The 21,925-nt window shown below is 37.8% G+C and overlaps 3 protein-coding genes across 3 annotated transcripts in view; 2 read left to right on the top strand and 1 right to left on the bottom strand.

Annotated features, from left to right (window-relative positions):
• The window catches only part of LOC101314768 (threonine dehydratase biosynthetic, chloroplastic-like), a 4,651-nt gene extending 3,677 nt beyond the window's left edge, over positions 1-974 (top strand). Inside the window, exons 9-10 of the mRNA XM_004303008.1 lie at positions 347-481; positions 630-974. Of these exons, the coding sequence (XP_004303056.1) occupies positions 347-481; positions 630-770 (276 nt within the window). The 3' untranslated portion in view covers positions 771-974. The remainder of the gene's footprint in view (positions 1-346; positions 482-629) is intronic.
• A 766-nt stretch (positions 975-1,740) lies between these two features.
• Positions 1,741-4,161, top strand: LOC101314480 (GDSL esterase/lipase At5g03810-like). The gene is made up of 5 exons (XM_004303007.1): positions 1,741-2,146; positions 2,258-2,388; positions 2,519-2,749; positions 3,223-3,478; positions 3,745-4,161. The coding sequence occupies exons 1-5, from the start codon at positions 1,903-1,905 to the stop codon at positions 3,933-3,935; spliced, it is 1,053 nt and encodes a 350-aa protein (XP_004303055.1). The 5' UTR covers positions 1,741-1,902; the 3' UTR covers positions 3,936-4,161.
• A 5,254-nt stretch (positions 4,162-9,415) lies between these two features.
• LOC101314193 (E3 ubiquitin-protein ligase UPL7-like) lies at positions 9,416-20,967 on the bottom strand. The gene is made up of 15 exons (XM_004303006.1): positions 20,878-20,967; positions 20,674-20,796; positions 20,328-20,574; positions 19,640-20,232; positions 16,473-17,456; positions 16,007-16,341; positions 15,051-15,329; positions 14,699-14,951; positions 13,967-14,137; positions 13,770-13,862; positions 13,563-13,670; positions 13,056-13,172; positions 11,146-11,235; positions 10,961-11,058; positions 9,416-9,558 (listed from the first exon to the last, which is right to left on the bottom strand). The coding sequence occupies exons 1-14, from the start codon at positions 20,899-20,901 to the stop codon at positions 10,975-10,977; spliced, it is 3,501 nt and encodes a 1,166-aa protein (XP_004303054.1). The 5' UTR covers positions 20,902-20,967; the 3' UTR covers positions 9,416-9,558; positions 10,961-10,974.
• Positions 20,968-21,925: the final 958 nt, after the last annotated feature.

Below are 21,925 nucleotides of genomic sequence, written 5' to 3'. Positions count from 1 at the left end.
TTCTCTCTCTCTCTCTCTCTCTCTCTCTCTCTCTCTCTCATAATACACAAAGAGATGTATGAAAATTCTCTTGTCAATTATATTTTGGAAAATAGCATAGGATGGCTCCATTCATGCCACTTCCCTGTATAATGTGGAAAGAAACTATTTCTTTTATGTGACTGTTAGGGGATAATGTGGGAAAGTTTGATTTTTTTCCCTTTTTCCTATTTGTTTTCCTTGATTATAAAATGTATGACTTTTGTTCACGTCAATGCTATATGTTGAGAGAAAGAGGTGCATCCTCTCCCGCATCCTTACAAGCTTGCTTTGGTCCTGAGGTTTTGTTGTTGTGGATGTATTTCAGATGGGGGGCAGAACAGATGTTGAAAATGAGGTTCTTTGTCGCTTTGTCTTCCCAGAAAGACCTGGTGCTTTGATGAAGTTCTTGGACACCATTAGTCCACGTTGGAATATTAGTTTGTTCCACTACCGAGGACAGGTAACATTTCTTTGTTTCTATATACTATATGTATATATAACTATATGTCTGTATGTATAAATTGATATGTTTGGGGAATTCTAACTTGCTTTTCCTTTCTCATGATGGACATTATTTTAATTTTCTACTTGTTTTTCCTGTACCATAGGGTGAAACTGGGGCAAATGTTTTGGTTGGAATCCAAGTTTCCAAGAGCGAGATTGATGAGTTCCATTCTCGTGCCAGTTCACTTGGGTATGACTATGTAGTAGTGACCAATGATACTATCTTCAAGCTGTTGATGCATTGATAAGGACCAGCTGGTACAGATCCTTGAGGTAGGGAAATTGAGTCACACTTGCTATGTTCTGTATTTTGCTTTTCTTTTGGAAATTATCATATCTGCTTCCCCTATGTTGATGTTTTTTTCTCTCTTGAAGTTGAAGAGAAATATGTAGTCAAGGGGAATGTATGAAATTTTCTTGTTTGTTCATCATCTGTATCACAATTGTAATCAGTGTACGAATGTTGTTTGAATGCAAAAAGTGGTGGCATTTCACTTTTCTATGCTTGTTCTTGCTAATAAGGGGGAGTGTGATTTGCTTTGCAAATTTCACCTCCCTTTTTTACTTTTATACATGAAATGTACAGGCTTATCTTTATGCTGTTACGCAATTTCTACATCTTTGAAAGAAGAGACAATCTGTATCATCTAATATATCCGTCTATGGCTCTCTATTAGATGAATAGATTCTCAGCCTTCTAGTCCAACTTTTAATGCCTATTGGAAGCTGGAGACTCGATTAACCGGGGTTATGAACCAAATCCCAACTTTCATACCAAAAACAATCTCAACTTGATTCCTAATTCATTCAAAAAGTTGGAAAATATAGAAAAGATTGGATGCAGAATTCTCAAATGACAGGTGGAGCTCTAGTACATACATATGTAGTGTCCATATGTTCAGTCTCATTTCCTCCTTTTCTTCTAGGTACACTTGACATTCAAAACAGAAGGTTGCAATAATAGTTCATACATTTGGACCAGTCTTGCCATGATCACACAAATAGCTAGAAATGGATCATAATTTTCATCACACAGTTAAAAATGTCAATGATAAATTTATTGATATGGGTCGCAGTTGGCTAGGGTTGGTTAAAAATTCATTCAAGACACTGCATTGGCTGATCTATACAATCAATTGGGAGTAGGAGAATAGCTTCATGTTTCCTTTGCCAGGAAATGGCAGATTTATTGGTGTCACTCTTCCCCACATATTCATGTCAATTAATTTTCACCAGTATCAATTATTCAATTTACATTATTCATCACCTTCTTAAATATCCCACAACCTAACCTCTTCACTTTTTCATTCACTATAACTTATTGGATTTCGTCTACCCTATATATTTTAGCCAGTGAAGTTTCACCAAGGCAAAGATATGGAGTTTTCAAGCAGTAAACTCTTTGGTTCCCTGACCTTTCTAGCTTTGGTTTTCACAGTGGTTCTTGGAGACCCTTTAGTTCCAGCTCTTTTCATCTTTGGGGACTCTGTAGTCGATGTGGGAAACAACAACAATCTCAGCACAGTCATCAAGGCCAACTTCCCTCCTTATGGAAGAGACTTTGTGAATCACAAACCAACTGGAAGATTCTGTAATGGAAAGCTTGCCACCGATTTCACTGGTACTACAAAAATTCATCAACTATGGTTTCTTCTTCTTCTTCATCTTCCAATGAAATGACTAGCTACTGTAAGTATATGTGTAATGGTTTATGGTTACTCTCATTTTACAGCTGAATACCTGGGATTCACTACATATCAACCAGCTTACCTAAGCCAAGAAGCCAGCGGGAAGAACCTCTTGACTGGAGCCAACTTTGCCTCTGCGGCTTCTGGATTTTATGACCCAACCGCCCTGTTATATGTATGTAAAATTGTAAACACAGACATTTCAGTGATTTGTATCTCTATTGATAACTATGTATCAATCACTTTTACAGTTTTACTCTATCTATCTTGGTCTAACTAATGATGATATGTTTGTGGCAATGCAGAATTCGATTTCACTGACCCAGCAACTGAACAACTACAAGGAGTATCAAAGTAAAGTGGTGAATCTGGTAGGACAAACCAAAGCCAATGCCATATTCTCTGGAGGCATCCACCTTCTAAGTGCAGGGAGCAGTGATTTCATTCAGAACTATTACATCACTCCCCTAGCTACGGTCTACACGCCCGATCAATTCTCAGACATCCTCATTAGATCCTACTCTACATTCATTCAGGTCGCTCCTCACTCGTATACATGCTTTACGTCATAATTTCACAGCATTTTTTCCCATTGTATATGCACTGTTTGTTATTTTGTAGTATGTCCTACAAATTAATGTTTGTATATACAAACATTAATGCATTTAGAGTTTAATCCTCATCATAAATTCATGAACAAGCTTTTAAATTTGAAAAGCAACATTTTCCTAGACTTGGAACTTGCCAGAGAAGTAGTCTAGCTTGTCTTATTAACTCACATACCACAAAATATCTAGGACTAGTTACCTGAAAAATCATTGACACTCCAAGACTTTAATTTTGCACATATCTGTGCCGTATAGCATGGATCTTACTAGTCATTAGTTTTGGTCTGGTTTATTGCTCAGATGTTGTTATTTAGTGGCCAAATCTAAACTTGGCTAGTTTTACATTACAGCCAGAGGGTCTTTAAGACATTATATGATTCTGGATTTGCACATTTTGACAGAATTTGTATGGATTGGGAGCAAGAAGGATTGGAGTCACAAGCTTACCGCCAACCGGGTGTTTGCCAGCAGCAATCACCCTTTTTGGCTTAGGAAGCAACAATTGTGTCTCAAGATTAAACGGAGATGCCATTTCATTCAACAATAAGCTAAAGAGCACATCTCAAAGTCTGACGACCAAACTTCCAGGCCTCAAGCTTGTGGTCTTTGATATCTTTCAGCCTCTCCTGGATATGGTCACAAAGCCTAGTGATAATGGTAAAACATCTACACTCTACTTATATAAGTATTTGATTAGTCGATCGATTCATGAAACAAAAATTTACACAAGTACAAAAATAAAGAAGTTATTTTAACTATTCCCTAATACCGGACCCTTCGATCTCTGATCTATTGTGCGTATTGGGGTACGTACCTAGATCACATAGTCTGATCCCTAGCTAGAGAATAGACTTGATGTAATTGATTGTAAGTAAGAATTGCTCTTTTTTTCTTCTCTGATGTGTTTATGTGACTGATGATAGGGTTCATGGAGTCGAGACGAGCTTGCTGTGGAACAGGAACACTAGAAACCTCTGTGCTTTGCAACTCGAGGTCTATAGGAACATGTAGCAATGTGACCGGGTATGTGTTTTGGGATGGATTCCATCCCTCTCAAGCTGCTAACGAGGTCTTGGCTGGTGATCTCCTTCAGCAAGGTTTGGCTCTTATATGAACTAGCTTATTGCATGGTGGAATTATCAGTACTACGTACTAGTGTGATCTCGTTATTATTATTTCTTTTCTGGGACGATGCAATCTGTAATTTAACACCAAAGTATCTGGTGGTTTTAATTAGTTTAAGATGAGTTCAGTCTTCAGTGTACTAGGGGAGCTGCATTTACGTTCTAAAATGCTCTGTTTATATCATTCTTGCTTTAGTAATAACAGGAGCTAGCTGGTACTTGTATGCGTACGTATCTATCTCTTTTCATAGCTAATAATCCTAATATATTTAGGTGTCCCGTGTCTGATGCTAGAACATCATCGATTCATCAGGTTCACATCATTACAGGGTAGAAAAAACAAATGAAAATATAGATAAGACTGGTTATATAACGTCTTTTACAAACAAACGGTAGGAAAACAACTGGGTCTGCAATTCTGCATACAATTACTCTACCTCCACGAGTAAACGATGACAAAATTTAGCATGATATGTAGCATAAAGGGGTAACATATATATGAGAGGTTTAACCTAATTCCTTCTACCCCAACCATCTTCTGCTTCAACCATGTTATAAAATCATCTTCATTAATTCATGCTAGGAGCCTAGGATCAGTATCATCATCGTCCTCAATCCTCATCATCCACAACCTGCTTAACATGAGGAGTAGGAACTCTTCTACTATTGGCTTCCCTTAGGCTTTCAACGGACTTGAAATTGCAATCCAAACATTCTTACATAATCATTATTTTTCAGCAGCTACCTCCTCAATGCTACCATCCTCTACCCCTGTATTGAGAGAAAGCATAGCTCGAAACAGCATCTCTTCCGAATCATCTATATAAAGATGTTCGATAGAGCCATTATTGATCCAGGAGACGATATCAGAGACGAGTCACGGCCGCCCCACTCGTTCTCATTTCTCAACGGCTAATTGAATCGCCAACCACCGAGACAGACCCTATCCGACGCCTTCTGGGATCGTACACCGCCGCCGCCGTTAGCTTTCTCCCAGGCTCCATTTCAGGGCTCTGCTGTCTCTCTGTTAAACCCTAACCTCTCACAGGGTTCCAGTGGCCACCTGTAGCTTGTCTGCGCCACATAATTACATGGTTAATAAATACAGAACTTAAAGCATTACCAGATCAATTCAATAGCAACTAAAAGTACTAGAAATGCTGATCGGCTATACAAGATGACTACAATTAGTTTGCCACATATTATTATCAGACGTATATTATCATGGTTGCCAGTTAATTGCAAAGACTTCCTATCATGTACTGTATGTGTGATTCTTATCACAAACACAATTATATAAGGATTAGGATTCATACTCTCTCTCTATCACTCATTCTGCAAGTAATAACAAGTGCGTCAATATGGAGATGAGTTGTTTTCATGTTCAAACTCAGTCTCCCATTCTAGGTCTATCAGATTCAAAACCCGAAATTAATCCCCACGTACACTTCTCCTCCGCAGACTCGTATATAGGATGGAGCATATATACATGCAAACTCAAAAGGTATCCCTGGATCGACAATTTAAGATGGAGCATATCTCTGATAAAACCACTGACGAAGAAGAAGAAATTGGTCCCTGTAAAATGTTTGGCCTAACCTGCACAGCTGCACTGGCAGCCTCTCTATTTGTCTATTCCTTGTCTACTGGCTTGTCGCTATGAGGATCCAATCTATCTTAGATCACACCCTCGATATTAAAGATCCCAAGCTCCAGGTCGTCTTATGCAGTTTGTAGAATACAATTGCAGACTATCTCTTGTCTCAAACTCCCAATTTAGAACCTATAGCTAAGAATGTATGACAATATTATTAGAATGAATACGCTCTCATTATTGTAAAGCGCGCCGTAAGAACAATGTCGTTTAACCTATAATAAGTATAGAAAATTTCATATAAGTCACTTTCTCAACATTTTTTTCCCACTTAAGTCCATCTTAATATTTTTATCCACATAAATCCACTTTGTAGCCCAAAATTCTACAACTTATAGGTAGAGCACTGTTACATAGGTAAGATCCTTATGTTCATTACCAAGGACTCAAGGAGGCATAGGATTCAGTACAATAAAAGGATATTTTTACAACCTGGCTACTCACTCTTCTAATCGATACAGAACATGACTACATGAGGCACACATAGATCATCACTTATCCTCCCTAATTTGCAAACAATCAAGCACTTTTATTCTTATACTTGTATATGCAAACATACCAATTTCAACATTCAAAATTAGATGGAGGAAGCATCTAGAAACTAAAAGAATAACATTATACAGTCAACAGGTCTGGTGTCATTGGTAATTGGGGTGAGGAGAATTTTGAGTCGCTTCTCTAGCATTTCGCAAGTAAATGGATTATGATGTTATTAAGGTGGTACATATTAATATCTCTATTTTCGGCAGATTGAGGTTTACTCCAAGATCTTCCAGTACCTGAACAAGTACCAAAAAGAGAGACCGATGCAAATTCGACAAATGAGTTGTTGTATTCATCGAAAAAACAAATGAATTGTTGAACCGAGTGTCAAGTCTAGAAGAAAGTTGAAGCAGTTGATGAATCCCATAGTTTTATTATTGTCTAGTCCACACACAATTTCTCTTGCATTCTACCATTAAAACTCTTTGTGACATGTATCTATGAATACACTGTGAGCTCAAGAGTCCCATAAATTCGAGGCACAGTAAATGGTTCAAAGAAGGAAGTAATGAACCTGACTGAAGTAGTTGTTATTGGAGTTTCAAAAGATAAGCTTAAAATAGATCAAGTTCGGATATTGTTTTTCTCATTTCCTCTTTTCTTCTAGGCACAATATGCCCTTGACATTCAAAACACAAGGTTGCAAATGATGGTAGAATCCCTCAGACACTTTCTCAAACTTGCCTATGAGGGTGGGAGAGAGGCTGGAACCTCTCCTCTACCTCCCAAGGCCCTCCATAAAACTTTGGTTTCATAAGAGGGACTTGATGGCCAGGAGGATATTCCTATATTTTTCCTTGTAGACTGTTCTGTGGCCGTTTTTTTTTTTTTTCCCTACTGATGAGCTCCAACTGGGGATTTACGCAGCTAACCTGACTGAAGTATAAGCTTTAATGTCTGTCAACTAAGGGCCGAGGTTTGAGATCAGATATGATATTTAACAATTACATTGCTTCTTTTGTAAGGCGTTCATGGCTTTCTGTCCAACTTTGATCAAAGGGTTTATCTATAGCTGAGTACTACTGGGACTTAATAGCTTACCATGGAACAAGTAAATGGTATGCCAATATGTAGTTCTCAACCACCAGAGTACTTGATTCTCCAAAAAAAAAAAAAAAAAAAAGAATACTTGTATAATACTAGATTATTAACAAAAAAAAATTGACAAATAAATCTCACAGTAACCATAACAGCTGCTGCTAACCAATTCAAAACACTTATTTCTCAGAAATTCTTGTAGGATCGAAATCATTAATTTATACCTGTACTGCCCCCTAACATAAATAGATACTGCACAAGAGTGAACTATTGTCTTACAAGCAAATGACATGGTTAAATCAAAGGACCAGTGTTGTGTCAACCGTTCTCTTTGAATATGAAAAAAAGTTGATTGCGGTATTCTACAACTGATGTATCTGTAACTGGTACATATGCAGTATCTATATGTTCATACAGTAACTTATAAAGTTCATTACCAAAGAGACAAAATCATACAAGGCAAAGCACACTATTACAATATGAGGATTTGTACCACAGGAGCTACCTATAGGATCATCAATTATTCTCTCTCATTTGCAAAAGGTGCAAGCAAATTTAGAGCTGAACTTTATGAAACCATACCAATGCAACATTCAAATTTAGTCAAGCCTCCCTTCGAATTAAGTTTTTCACCTTTTGATTGTTACTTAGATTCTTTATTATCAGTATTTTCAGTACAGATTCGTTATGCCACAAAATTTAAACTCATTCCTATCCACTGTCTGGGAAGGTTTATATCAATCACTCCTAAACCTAATAGCCAACAAAACAGCAATCAAGAAAAGTGTGCAACTGGAGTGTAATATCAATCCTCCACCTAAAAGCCAACAAACAGCAGTCAAGAAAATTATGCAACTGGAGTATATAATCAGTCGTGCATTCAAAAGAACATTAAACACTGAATTTTTTTTCTTGCAAAGTGTACATCAGTGTGAGAATGCAGTTGTTTTAGATGTGAGAGCTCCAAAAGATATATATCGATACGGACCTAGAGTTGCTAGCTGAATGCTTGAAATCATAGTATCCAATTAATCAATGAGTGAAAGGACATAGCTTTATGTGCAATCTGTTAGTAAATTTGATCATATAAAGGATTTTGCAAAGTTTTGATGCATTCCGTCTGTGTTGGTAATCTCTATTAAGCAGAGATTTCAGCAGTAACAAATGTTTAACATGATAATACATCCTACTCAAAGATTGTGCAGAGTAATATCAATAAACTTCATCTACCTTCTTTATCTAAAATACTAGAAAACACAATAAAACACACAATACCATCTCCCGGAAGTAAAAGAAAGACATTATCCATTAAACATGTCGCACCTCAACTGATGTGTGAGAATTCCAGTGTCATTGGTCTTGGGGGAGAAGAGAAACTCCCCCTCGTCGCAGTATAGGTCAAGAATACCGGGACTTCCCTTGCCCCAGACCTCTGTCCTATACCTAAACCGAACCACAAGCCACACCCCGAATTTGACCGATCCATTAAGAGCCTTCTCCTTGGAGATTTCCATGGCCGTGTCACCACCGAAGGTACCTTTGAAAACTCCGAAATTGAAGTTGAGACGAGTCTGGTTGCCCGTGAATAAGAAGAAAGGAGACGACAGCTGCTTCTTTCCCAAAATGTAACTCTCCTCGTCGTCGGCGTGGACGAAGTTTTCCGTTGAGCCGTGATACACAGAGACACGCACGTCGTCAAAGCCGACGACGAGCTTCCGGTTGGGGTTTGTGGCCAGGAGGGTGATGTTCCACGTGGCAGTCAGCTCGGAGGAGCCGGTCACCTCCAGACCGTACAAGGCGGCGGATTCGAGCTGGAAGACGGGGTATTCAGTACCGAGGACTTGATCGATGACGACGTCTATTAGGGTCAGCGTGAGGAAACATCCGGAGATTAGGAGGACGAGGGACATGAGAGCAATTCGGTTTAGCCGACGATCCTCGGGAGAATCGTTTTCGTCGGACATAGGACGAAAGTCCATTGTGGATTGGCTTTAGCGATTGGAGAAGCAGAGGCAAAAGTTACAGATAGGGTTTTAGGGTTTCGGATTTCTTAGATAAATGGATAGAATCGGGGTTGAAGAGATGTCCGTGTTTGGTTGGAGTTTAGTTCAGAATCGGGGTTGGAGAGATGTTCGTGTTTTGGTGGGAGTTTAGTTCAGGTCAGTCGAGTTGGGTTGTTATTTTGAATCCCAAACAATAGAGAACTAGTGTAACTGTATAATGTGGAGTTCCCTCTGCTAGACAACAAATACAATTGACATATATCCTCTTATCTATAATAATATCCACTACTGATATACATTTACAAGACATCATAACGTCTAAGAGGTCTGAGGACCTCCAATCCCAATGTATGAAGGCAAAGAAAGAGAGGACACCTGCAAAGAAAAAACACAAATTATGATGCACACAAACAATTATGTGAATAACCAATCAAACTACCATTGCACCTAGCTATGATGCTTGCTATTGAGAAATGAGATGGTGATCTGTCAATACACAAAATTCAATGTTTGCTAATGCCTAAAGAAGATCACAGAGGAAAAAGAAAGAAGAAAGAAATATCACACAGCTAAATATCACACAAATATCATTTCTAACAGTATTTGAAATATCAAAATTGGTCTTGTCTTTCCTCATTATTTGCACCCTTTGGGTAAACTCAAAAGTTGTACAGTAATACTTGATGGAATAAAACATCATGGTAATTTTTCACTCTCTTAAATTTGAACACATTTATTATTTCCCAGGAGTCAATCAAGATGTACAGATCATATTCATTGCAATAGTTTTGCAGATTCACTTAAGAATCAAAGAGAAAAAGGCAATGAAATCAATTATCATAGAAGGACAAAGTAGATCCCTTTCTCTGATATTTTTGAAGACTTGAATTGAGTCAATTGATCCTATTTATTAAAACCCTAGATATAATGGAAATCGGAGAGGTAACCCTTTGGAAATCAGAGAGGTAAACCCTTTGATTTTACTGAAAAGGGGAGGAATGAAAAATGACAGTTGAAGGACAAGGAAAAAAAACCCTAGATCAAAATAGCGAGTCCTACTGCTCCTGAAAAGTAGTTCAGTAAATGAAAAATAAGTTTTCCTTTAGAGAACGCCTACAAGAGATGTGTAGGGTAAACTACAAATGTTAAGAATACTTTAGGTAGATTGTTAACAGGCTGTCATCCAACCGCTTTCTGCGGAACTGGAAAAAGAGCGCTTCACCTAATTCTCTAGATAACTGAGGAGGTACAGTAATTTTAAAAGGTGAACAAAACAACAAACAGAATGGACTAATCTAATTTACTGATTTTGCCTCAGAAAGCCTTTGGGTAGGAAAAAGAAATGTCGATCCAAACAAATCCACAATGTGCTAATAATCACATTGGAGTAACATTATGACCAATAGTGTCAACTACTTCCATGTTACTAATCTAATCATCCCATGCAATAGAGGATTGCGTTTTTATACATAAAGAGGTAAAACATAAGATTATAATGAAATAGGAGGAAACTTCATGTTATGGACAATGGAGTATCTCACCGTACCTCTCTTTCCGTTCCTAAAATGAGTAATATCTTTTCTAGTTTATGAATTGCTGCTTGCATCTTGTGACCCATCTTTAATGGGTTTTATGGCATAAAGCACCATGCAATCAAGAACATGCAAAAATTATTTGGACGCACTACCAGTGAAGAATATCATAGTTGCAACTTCTCAGTAGTAGGAAGAAAAGTTAAGTAAATAAAAAATTGTAGACAGGAGATGAAAACTATTACCTGAAGGCATATCGTCAAGAAAGTTCAAAACCTGCATTTGAACTGATTGCATATAGTAGTTTTTCTCTCAACGTGCTTGGACGCTTGTATGTTGGAAGCTACAACCATTATGAAAGGCAAAAATGAGCACACTAAAAAGCAGATATAAGTAGTAGTAAGCTCTTCTGACTCCTGTGCTATTGTACCTTCAGAGTATTGTAGCAAGTTGAGGCTGATGGAAGCCGCTCCACATCCTGTCCTCTCATTGTTGCCCACAGAGGGATATCGCATGCAACCTATATAAATAATATCCCACTCCTTGAGTAAGCACTATAAATTGATTATATATCACTTTGCTAACATGAATTACTATTTGTGTAGATTATTTTGTTTCAAATCCCATAAATTTCTCTTTAACATTTTCTTTCCGGAGAAAAAACCCAGTATCACTCTTGTCAGAGATATGTACTGGGATATGACCAGTAGTTAAATGTTCATGCAACAGAGGATAGAAAACCAAAAGTAACTGTAAAGTAAATCTATTTCTGTCTGTTGATGCACTCAATTTCACCTAGAATTTGAATATAAATGTAAGGTCTTCTAAAAACTAACAGTTCCCTATACAAAATAAATAAATAAAATTTGATAGTTCCAAAACAAGTACCAAGCTGAAAAAATGTCAGGTATACACAGTAACTACCATGACAGTGACTCAAATTTTCATTCAGCAACAAAAGACAATCAAATTCTATATTACAAACAAAAGAGGAGGAAATAGATGACCTCACAACCTGTTTATGATAAGATTAACTTGCTAATAAACCATACTTCTAGCTTGAGTTTCTGATAAAGAATAGGCAATCAAAAGTTCGAAACTATTAGCTCTTGTTTCTCCTTTTATTGTAACATGTGAAAGCAATGACTGGTAAAGTGGCATTGCCTGCTCATGTTGTGTGCATACTGGACTTTGCTAACAAGGAATATTCTCATCCCTTCAGCTATATCCTACGGTATACCATACAATATATGTTCTCCTAAGATACACACACAAGGGGTGATACTTAGCAAAATGCTATCGCCATTCACAAGTACAAAAGTGTAATAAACTTAAAATAGAAGCTTAAAAGCCAATATGTGCCCTTAATTCAATAGCAGATTCAGTTTGCATCCCTTGATTTTGTCAATCACTCTGTATCCCGGAGTCCCTAAAATAAGCTAATTTGAACAAGGTTGCTAGTCTAGGTGATTCCCATGTGCATTTCTGTTGATCTTTGCCTAGCACATGAAGGCAAAAACATTAACTTTATTAAGACCTGAATTTTTTTTTTTTTCTCCTCCTCTGCAGTCAGATCTGATAGCACCTGATCTGAGATCTCTGCCTAGGAGCCTAGGATGACAGTCACATATTTGCTCTGGAGGTGGAGTATAAGAATTCAAACCCAAATTAACGTCACAGAGGTATCGGGCATGAACAAAATCCTCGATCTAAGGATTTGGGTCAGACACCGTTTCTGCAGATAAGATGACTATTACGAGGTACTGCCCACAGGTGAAGAGGTTATCTCTGCTACTAGAAAAACGGCCTTTGCTGGGTTCAAGGTTTTTATTCCATTATAGTTGTATTATTGGTACTCAAACACCTTGCTTTTCTGACAACTTTCACTTGAGAGTTATATTTCATTCAGTATATGTGGTATTGCTTTTTAATAATTGGCTGGTGATACTGAGCATCTGGGGAGTGAATTTAAACCAACTTGTTCTCCATCTTGTGAACCACTTGGTGCTTTGAGAATACCTCTTTTCTCGGAACGACTGATGTATTGCAGATCTCGTGGTTGGAGTAGGTACGAAGAAGTGAGAGGGACTAAGAGATTGCAGAGGAAAAGCATGAGAGAGAGAGGTAATAAAAAATACTTGTATAAAAAGATTTGACATTTGTACTTCCAAATGCTAGGGAAAGATCACCAGAAATGTGAATGGAAATCACTAAATTAATGTATGTGTCCACATATATAAGAAACTTAGGCATGCAAATTGGCTAGAATACAGTGCCCTTAGTTGTTGAACTGTCTATGTGCACACATATGACACCATTTGCAGAAGATATAGAACACACCTTATGGATTGTAAAAGTTGGTTGCAAGTGCTTAAATCCAAGTAATGGAGCTCGAGAACAACTGGTCACGAATTTCAGAAGCATACACCGTTCTGTAGGTTCAAATCCACTAATCACCTGTTATTATAGTATAAAGAAACTCAGTAAAACAGAAAACATCACAAGTATCCTGAACATTAGTAATATTAAATATGCCACTTGGATAAAGCTACTGTACAGCACAAATTGAAAAGGCAGATAACTGTCAAAATCCTGTTTAGAGAGAGAGAGAGAGAGAGAGAGAGAGACGATCTGAGAGCCGAGAATAGAGAACAGAGTATTATTATGTGAAATATTTGGTTCAACGATTGAAAAGAAAAAGGGAAAGACATCCTTTACCATATATAAGCTTACACATTGTTCACGACAGGTCAAATAAAAAGTATACTTTTTTACATACTGATAAAAATCTAGTTTCTCGTTCAAAAAAAAGTATATGACAATCAACTTCTAGTCCAGGGTCAATACCTCCCAAAAGATTTTAATCGTCCGGTTCCCTTCAGAGTAACCACCAGTATATCTTGTGTTCTTTCTCAAGTCATCAACATCAATGTCATGGTTTCCACCTGAAAGCAACTATTTACCATATTATGGATCAGCTCAACACCAACATGATTTTGATTGGGTCAGAAGTTGAACAATCTGAAAGGAAAATTAACTTTGGTAGGGATTTACCTGATTAAATTCCCCTGCATTAAATAATTTCAGCCAAGATGGTGATATGAGATCAATCAACCCTCTATAGAATGCATTTGAAAAAAGAAACATCTGCAATTCAACATTAAGGGTAATCTTTCATTATAACACAGAAAACAAAAGTGATTCTTGTCTTCAATCAGGTTTTCAAATGTTCAACAGAAATCAATACAAACCTGTCGGTTAAGCTTATAATCAGCAATTGCATGGATATACTGCATTTTGTTCTTGCTTGTCACAGTAACATCCTTTCCACCAGGCTTTAGCTCAATAACATGTCGTTTTCCAAATGACTCTTCAGTAACTGTAAAGTCCAGACAGAGTTCCTCAACATCACCATCATAATGCTGCAAAGTGATAATCAAATAAATAACAAACTCAAAGACTTAATAGACATGACCAAACACTAATACATGCAAGAGAAACTTAATCCAAATATAAGAGACTTCCACAAACTTAAGCTGGAGCATTGTACATCAGTTCAGATTAAGCAACCAATAACACTATATATGAAATGCTTTGATTCTCATCCAACCAGATGGAAAATTACCTAATGCAAACACATAGCAGTTACAATATAAGGTCCCACTCCCAGTGTCCAATGGCCTTTCTTTTCTTCATTTTACCTTTCTTTCAGATAATTAATGTCATACACTCATACAGAGTAGAAAGCGACTTCTATTCCCAAATTTCCATCAAAACTGTCATTTCTCCCTACAACAATTAGGGTTAATTCCAAACAGTTTTGTTACCCTGTTGAATAATTTCCCTATAACTTGAATTGCAGGATAACCCAACACTTAACACCAGACCAACATGTCGCATGACTATCAATAAAATATGAACACTTCGGCAAGGATGTAATGAGAAACAAAAAACCCAAGAGCCGCAAACAAAATATGGTTTACCTTAACATACATGAGATTCCTGTAGATCTCTGGGTCTAGTGTTGAAAGCTCATCAAGGAAGCTATATCGACCCAACAATTTGTGTACAAAAACATGAGAAAATGAGTAATCTAGAAGTATTCCTTCATAGAGAGCTTTCCCAACAACTCTTCCAAGGAACTCAATCATCTGGATACCATTCTCTAGATATCTTGCAGATGGATTAGGAATTAGAAGTCTGGCCGAGGTTGATGTCTGGGAGAATAGTCCATACCTATGAACAGAAAAACGAGGTTAAGAAACTCACTTAAATAGAAATCACTATGTAAGAAAGTTGAACAATAGTTATGCCTATTTGTAGTTAAAAACTTACTCGGGAGCGAATGCAGCTTTTGATATATCGGTCAAAAACTCTTTAGATAATCCACCATAGTCGAGGCCAGCCTCTGGAAGACCACATTCACTGACAAATGAAACATGGATGGATGACTTCAATCTTGATCCCAGGGAATTTAACTGCCGAAATCCATCTTCAAAAATATGACCACGACGAACTACAATGTCAACTGATCGTGAACTAGGGCCAGCAACCTCACCAGCCATTATTCGGGAGGCTTTGTCCATCTTGATAAACTCTCTAAACATTTCCACTCTGAGTACAAAATCACACAAAATTACATCAAGCATAATTGCAGAATATAACATCTCAGATAGATTTGGAGGCCTCAGACATATAGAGTCCGAATTTAACATCAAAATGTCAAATGTAAGATGCAAGTAGCAAGACCCGTAAATTATAACACAAGGATGGAGGAGATGTAACAGATGTCGTGATATTGTGTCCAAGCACTTCTAAACACACATGCAAACTGAACATTCTAGTGGACTCACATGTGCACTGTGTACCCTTTGACACTCTCAAGCATTATTAGCACAAACACACACAAACACACACAGACATAAGCATACGAGAACTAGGAAACAAGATGAATATCCTAGAGCAACTAACTTTGTCTTCCAAATGCAAGATCCATTGAATTCAACTCCTCTAATTACCCTAAAATAATGACTTCAATGTAGAAACTTCCTCATGTAGATAGAATAGAATGACAGATGGGTTTCCGAATCCTATCTTTTAGTCAAAACAACTATAGTATCAATTGGCAATAACAGGTCATCCAGAGCAAAGAAATTAGGGTATTTCCAAGACAATGGTTAATAAGGTGAGCCAAAAATACAGGAAAAGGAATAGCTGTCAACTCTGATAGCTATTGACATGTATTTAACAAGAGCAATAAAGTATATTAATTTACCCAACTATTTTCTTACCTTTCTTCAAATGGAAATACATGTGGAGTTGTAGTTATAACAGATCCCATACTTTGCACAGCCAGAGGATCATCTGATCTTTGATTAGCTGACAACACTTCATGAGTTCTGGCAGCTACAGCAATTGGTGGGCGGTTCTTTCGAGCAGGTGAAAGCCACAAAACAGGAGGGCAGAACTGGTGCCTGCAATCCCTTTCATATATTAAATGCAAGCATCTGACAGCAGACTCCATAAGGGGTCTACCCTCCTGTCCAATACTTTGAGAAAACCCATTATAAACCAATGTATTGAGAACAGATGCAATTTGCCGTTGTTGCTCCAGTGTAAATGGTACCTGTTCATATAACGCTTAAATATCAAGAATTGATAACTCTATACAATCGTTACGATGGTACCTGTTTGAAGAATAAGACAGAATTTGAAAAAGCTCAAAAGGAAAAATTAGACAGAACTTGAAGAAAGTACCTGTTTTTCATAAAATTCTATGTCATCGAGAATCAAAAGCAGGTGTGAATAGCTTGCACAGAATAGATGAAGCATACATGACATGTCTCTTGAAATACCTTGTGGACCAGGTCTCACAGGTTCTACATCCCAAACATCAGAAGAATCCTCTTTGTCAATAAGTCTAGTCTTGGGTTCATTAGCACACAAGTCTGTGTGACCAATCCCCGATTGTGATTTACCAGTAATTTTATGAAGGACACTGACCCACTTTTTACCTCCATCATTATTGCCATGCGTTTTCCTTTTTCCAGAATTCCCATCCTTTCCACTACCAGAAGTTTTACTAATGTTATCATAGGGTTTACGATCACTGCAAACAATCCTAGGAAAGAGATAAGTTTCCAATGCTCCCCATAGACTCACAAGAAATCCAGGAGTAAACGATAGCATGTTAAGGACAGGCAGCGAGCCAACCCTTGGATTCAAATATGAAAACATTCTTAGCATGAAAGAATAAAAATGCACAATATCCAGCAACTCCAACTTCCCTGAATATTCCTGTCTTTCTGGTGTCATAGTCTCAGACCCTTGAGTGTTCACTATTGTCAAAAGATCTGTAAGGTGCCACTGGTGAGAAACAGGCCTAAGCATATCCAAGAACGACAACTTAATAGATCCATGGGTCATTTCACTCTCATATGAAACCGTAGAGCTAGGCTTTTCACTGGTTTCAACATTGCTTTGGAGATCCTGACTCTCCTGGACAACACTCTCAAGCCTAGACAATAAGTTTTCTGCAAGAGTATTAACAGCATGTATATAAGATGCGCAATCCAACTCTTGATGGAAACCTCCAGGATCAACAGAATCATACTCTCCCCCTGTAGCTAGGCATATGATGTTTGCAAGAGCCCAACCAACTGGTGGAATAACCTTCGAAGAATCATGAAACTTTGACTGATCCACAGCCAGCATCTCCTTTAATATTTTCTCTTTCAAAATCTGCCATCACCTGCGAAAGTTTGATCAGTCCCCACATGTTTGAATTATAGGAATAAGAAAGAAAAGAAAAGGGATAAACAAAACCGATATTCCATTGACAGGTATGATTACACCTCCATATACGACAATGAAATAAATAGGTAGAGCCAATACTATACAAAATTAATGCATATAAATTTTCTCATTAATAAAAAGCAACATGATAATGATAGCTCTTGAGAAATATTGCTACTCACAGTTCCCATCCACATGTTAATTCTATAGGCATTCAGATGAAACAGTCAAAAGAATATCAAAGGATTGATAGACTTAAACCACCCACTTCCTGGTAAGATATAACTCACTGATCTAGCATATACGGAGCAAAAGATAATGTAGGTTCTAAATTATTGTCATAAGAAGATACTGTCCACAACCACACTTCTAATAAGTTCAAAACCATACATAAAATTACATGAAACAACAACTGTGACATATAATTGGCTGACCCAGGACATATGTAAGGATATAATTTGCGTTCTGAATATTTATTAGTGTAGCTCTATACCGACGTCAGGTTAATATATTGGTCAAAAGAGTAGGTGAGATTTGAGTTAGAAAGGCCAAGCTAAGTTTGGACTGCTGCATTACTATCAAACTACTAACAGGTAAATCCGTTACAGTTCCACCCACTTGGTTGATTTATCATATAACTATAAGACATCACCCACATGTATCATACCAAATTCTCAACTGACATCCAAAACCCTATACATCACTTATCTAAACATAGTGCAAGTATAAAAAAATACAACTAAGTCTACTCGTAAGTGGTGTTTTGAAATCATAACTAGTTAGTAAGTAGTTACAAAATTAGTAAGTAGTTACAAACTAATCAATTGTTAATATATATCATATACTCAAAATATGATTTATGGACAGAAAAAGGAACGCACCTTAGAACGAGATCTTAGTTTCCACCCACTTTACAATATTGGCATCAAGTTAATTTGGTTGGTTGCAAAGCGATCTTTTTTCCAAAAACAAGGATTGATGATACTTGAGTTTAAAATGCAAGGTGAAGTTCAATCTTCAAACTAGTTGCACATAGATCAGTTGAGAAAAATCCAACCACTCATTGACTCATCAAATCCAAAACAAAAAAGAAAATGGTAGCCAGCATGAGACTAGGTCAATGTTTTCTTGATTGAAGAGAAATATTATTAACAGAGTGCGCAATAGTGCACAAGAAATTCAAAACTTTACTATCCCTAAAAATGAAATACATAAAAGAGATACTCTAAGGGATCTTACACTAGGATGAGTAGACAAACACTAGATACAGTTCTAGTTCTATTTGCCCCTGCATCATAGACAAATGAAGAAAGTTGTCAATCCAAAATACAATTTTGAGAATTTTGTTGTTTTAAACCATCATACTTCTGAATACTGATTAAACCTGATAACTTGACAGGTTGCTAAGATGACAGATGTGTTGAACTATAGTTTGGATCTGCCAACAAACTTAGGAGCCTCAGCTCACTAGTCACTAGTGCTTTCCACCAGTACTTCTTTCAAAAAATAGTTCCTAAATTCTACGGTGACTGTCACCCAAGACAAACTATGGACTTTAAAATCGTTTTGAGATGTCCACTTAGATTCTTAGAAGGGCATCAAGTGATGAATTGGTTGCAAAAAGATCCTTTCCAAAAGAGCCTGACAATATTTGAGCTTGAAATGCCAGGTTAAGATTGAGAGTACGAAGCATTTACAAAATAGTAACACATAGATCAGCTAGTTAATTCCACCCAATTCATTGACACATCCTATCCATCGAAAGCATGGTAGCTGGCATGTGACTAGGTCAATATCTAACTGTTTGAAGAGAAAATGAACTTCACAGAGCACAACAATAATGGATGAGAAGTAAACAACTAAGTGAACAGCAGGAAGCACAGAGAAAACAAACAAAACACACACAAAAAAAGACCTGTTCAGCATAATAAGGTTAAGAACTAGGGTCAAAATTGATCCTACTAACCTCAACTTACTACTACTTTCCCATCCAACAATAATTCTTTTAAAAATTAATTCCTAAATTCTACACCGAATGATGCCCAAAGTCTAGTACTGCAACACACAGATCATTTACTTGAGTGCACTAAAGAACTTTTGAGAGTATGTTCAAATTGTAAGAGCCTTACCAGCAATGTTTGAAAACAAGGTTGGAGAATGGATTTGTGCCTCATTGCAGGTATAAGTACAGCTGGCAGTCGCTGAGTAAGCCAAGGAATTGTAAGCAGAAACACAGAGTACTTCTCAGCAACATTATGGACATCCAACAAACCAAGGCTATTTACATCGAACTTTGACACATGGAATGGCCTAAGAGCCAAAGTTATTGTGCTTGCAGTAATCAAAAATCTGTCATCTGTTGGTACACTAATTCTTGTCCGCAAAGAGAAAGGAGCATCCAATGTGTTAATGTATGTTCTAATTGATGAGTAAAGACCACTTTCACCACCCCCCATAAACCGAACTAAATCCTTCACTGCCGTATCCGCAATCTGACAGTCATGTTCATCAACACTCTTCCAACCCTTGACATCAGTCAAGACCACAACAAGCCGCATTGCCAGGGATGTGAGAGCAACAATGTCTTGACTTCCTGACCGAGACTTGTCACATTCCGAAAGAACAAACATACAAACAGAAATCAGCCTCCACGCCTGATAACTCCAAATTCTTCTCTCCTCAATAGTTCCAATCGCCAGAGTGCAATAGTTCTTCCTCGAGTCTAGACATAAAACACAATGTCAAGATCAACACCCTTGCAAAAACCAAATCGAGAAAACTATTTCTTTGAAAAGAAACAAACATAAAGGACCATACCAGTTGAATTCAAGCTGTCTAGTAGCATCTGAAAACAATACTTCATAGATCTAACTTCTGCGGCTTCGATTCTCCTCTTCCGAATCGATAAACATGTAATGAAGAAAAGAAAAGGCCTCACTACATGACTCGAAATCCAAATTGATGTGATGACTAAACCAGCTTGCTGCTGCTTCACGCACTTCTCCCACTCCTCTCTCAGCTCCACCGCCACCGTCTTAGTCACCCTATACCGCCTCCACACTCTCTACAACAACATTTCCAAAACGACCGCGTTTCACTACCTCAAGTTCATCCCAAAATCCACAGAAAATCAAATCAAAAAAAAAAAAAAAACGACAGGGACCTGAAGGAAGAGCGCAGCAGCGGTGGCGCGTCGGGCGTATTGGCGGAGCTCCCGTTCCTGAGAGACCTTCTCGAGCAGGGCGTCTCTGGTAATTTCCTTGGCGCTCGCGCCCCGCAACGAGACCTGAAAAACCGATCACCAGCACTGTGAGATTGATCGGGGAATGATCATCGGAGCCAATGGAAGATGAAATCGGAGGTGTACCTGATGTTTGCGAGGGTCGTCCATGGCCACGGCGGCGATCGGCCAATCCAGGAGCTCAGTCTCCTCAACAATCACCGTTTATGCTCGAATGTGATTATTAGCTTTTGCGCTTCTTCTTTTCAACCGTCTAGCCTTACGCGCGACTAGAAAGAGCGCGTGAACTGCTAACTTCTTTTCAACCGTCTTTTGTTTCCTTCTTAGAGACTTAAAACACAAATATATCCCTCAACGTTGGTTTTAAACAAACAACGACGGTTTTTAATAAATAAAGACAAATATTTTTATTATATCATATGTCATAGTTTAATTTACTAAACTAACACTGCATTGATTAAATATGTTTTTAAAAGAGAAAGACTCCCTTTAGAGATTTCTAGTAAATAAACTACAATAACAGCTAACATTCTAATAGAAGTAATAACAGAGAGTTAACATTCGAGTAAAACTATAGAAGTAGTAGCAGGGGGTAGTTATCATTCTAATAGTAGCACAAGTATGCCTCTGCAATCCTCTAGTTCTGTTATTGTTTGTAGACTATACAACAAAGGTTAACTTTGCTACTGCCTTATCTTCAATCTAGTTGCTACTACCGCCGCTGAAGCTATCTATTAATGCCGAAGGTAAAGCTAGCTGATATTGTCCCATTGTCTAAAAAGCTAGTTGCTACTCCTTACTGTGAAGTTTGTCAAATTCATCCTTAATTAGCTGTTACTACCTTCATTTTCAGATCTCTAATCTTTATGTCATCAAACAAATCTCAACGGTAGCAGCAAATACCTTTCCACCAAATTTGATAGTAGCACCAATTTACCTTCCAACATATCTCAACAGTAGCAGCAATTTTATCATTCATACAGATATGAATAGGAGGAGGAGATCTAGTGTGGCGTCATGGAGGCGAGGATGGTGCACTAGACTACGTTGCAGGAGGAGAAGATTTGGTGCGGCACGAAAGAGGCGAGGATCGCGCACTCGACGGCGTCGCATGCGAAGGAGATCTGGTGCGGTGCGGCGAAGGCGAAGATGGTGTTGGCGAGGTGAAGAGTAG

The sequence above is a fragment of the Fragaria vesca genome, linkage group LG6 (assembly GCF_000184155.1).
Source record: "Fragaria vesca subsp. vesca linkage group LG6, FraVesHawaii_1.0, whole genome shotgun sequence".
Lineage (NCBI taxonomy): Eukaryota > Viridiplantae > Streptophyta > Magnoliopsida > Rosales > Rosaceae > Fragaria > Fragaria vesca.
The sequence above is the reverse complement of the archived record's forward strand: the minus strand, read 5'-3'. Positions and strand labels throughout refer to the sequence as shown.

What these genes read in the sequence shown, in the direction of transcription:
- LOC101314193 (XM_004303006.1), bottom strand. Translation starts at nt 20,901, where the DNA reads ATGGACGACCCTCGCAAACATCAG. An exon ending in GTATTTCCATTTGAAGAAAG is followed by an intron (nt 15,330 to 16,006) that starts GTAAGAAAATAG and finishes TTTTGTACTCAG; the next exon opens with AGTGGAAATGTTTAGAGAGT. An exon ending in CAACTTTTACAATCCATAAG is followed by an intron (nt 11,236 to 13,055) that starts GTGTGTTCTATA and finishes TTATTTATATAG; the next exon opens with GTTGCATGCGATATCCCTCT.
- LOC101314480 (XM_004303007.1), top strand. Translation starts at nt 1,903, where the DNA reads ATGGAGTTTTCAAGCAGTAAACTCTTTGGTTCCCTGACCTTTCTAGCT. An exon ending in ACCCAACCGCCCTGTTATAT is followed by an intron (nt 2,389 to 2,518) that starts GTATGTAAAATT and finishes GTGGCAATGCAG; the next exon opens with AATTCGATTTCACTGACCCA. An exon ending in CCTACTCTACATTCATTCAG is followed by an intron (nt 2,750 to 3,222) that starts GTCGCTCCTCAC and finishes ACATTTTGACAG; the next exon opens with AATTTGTATGGATTGGGAGC.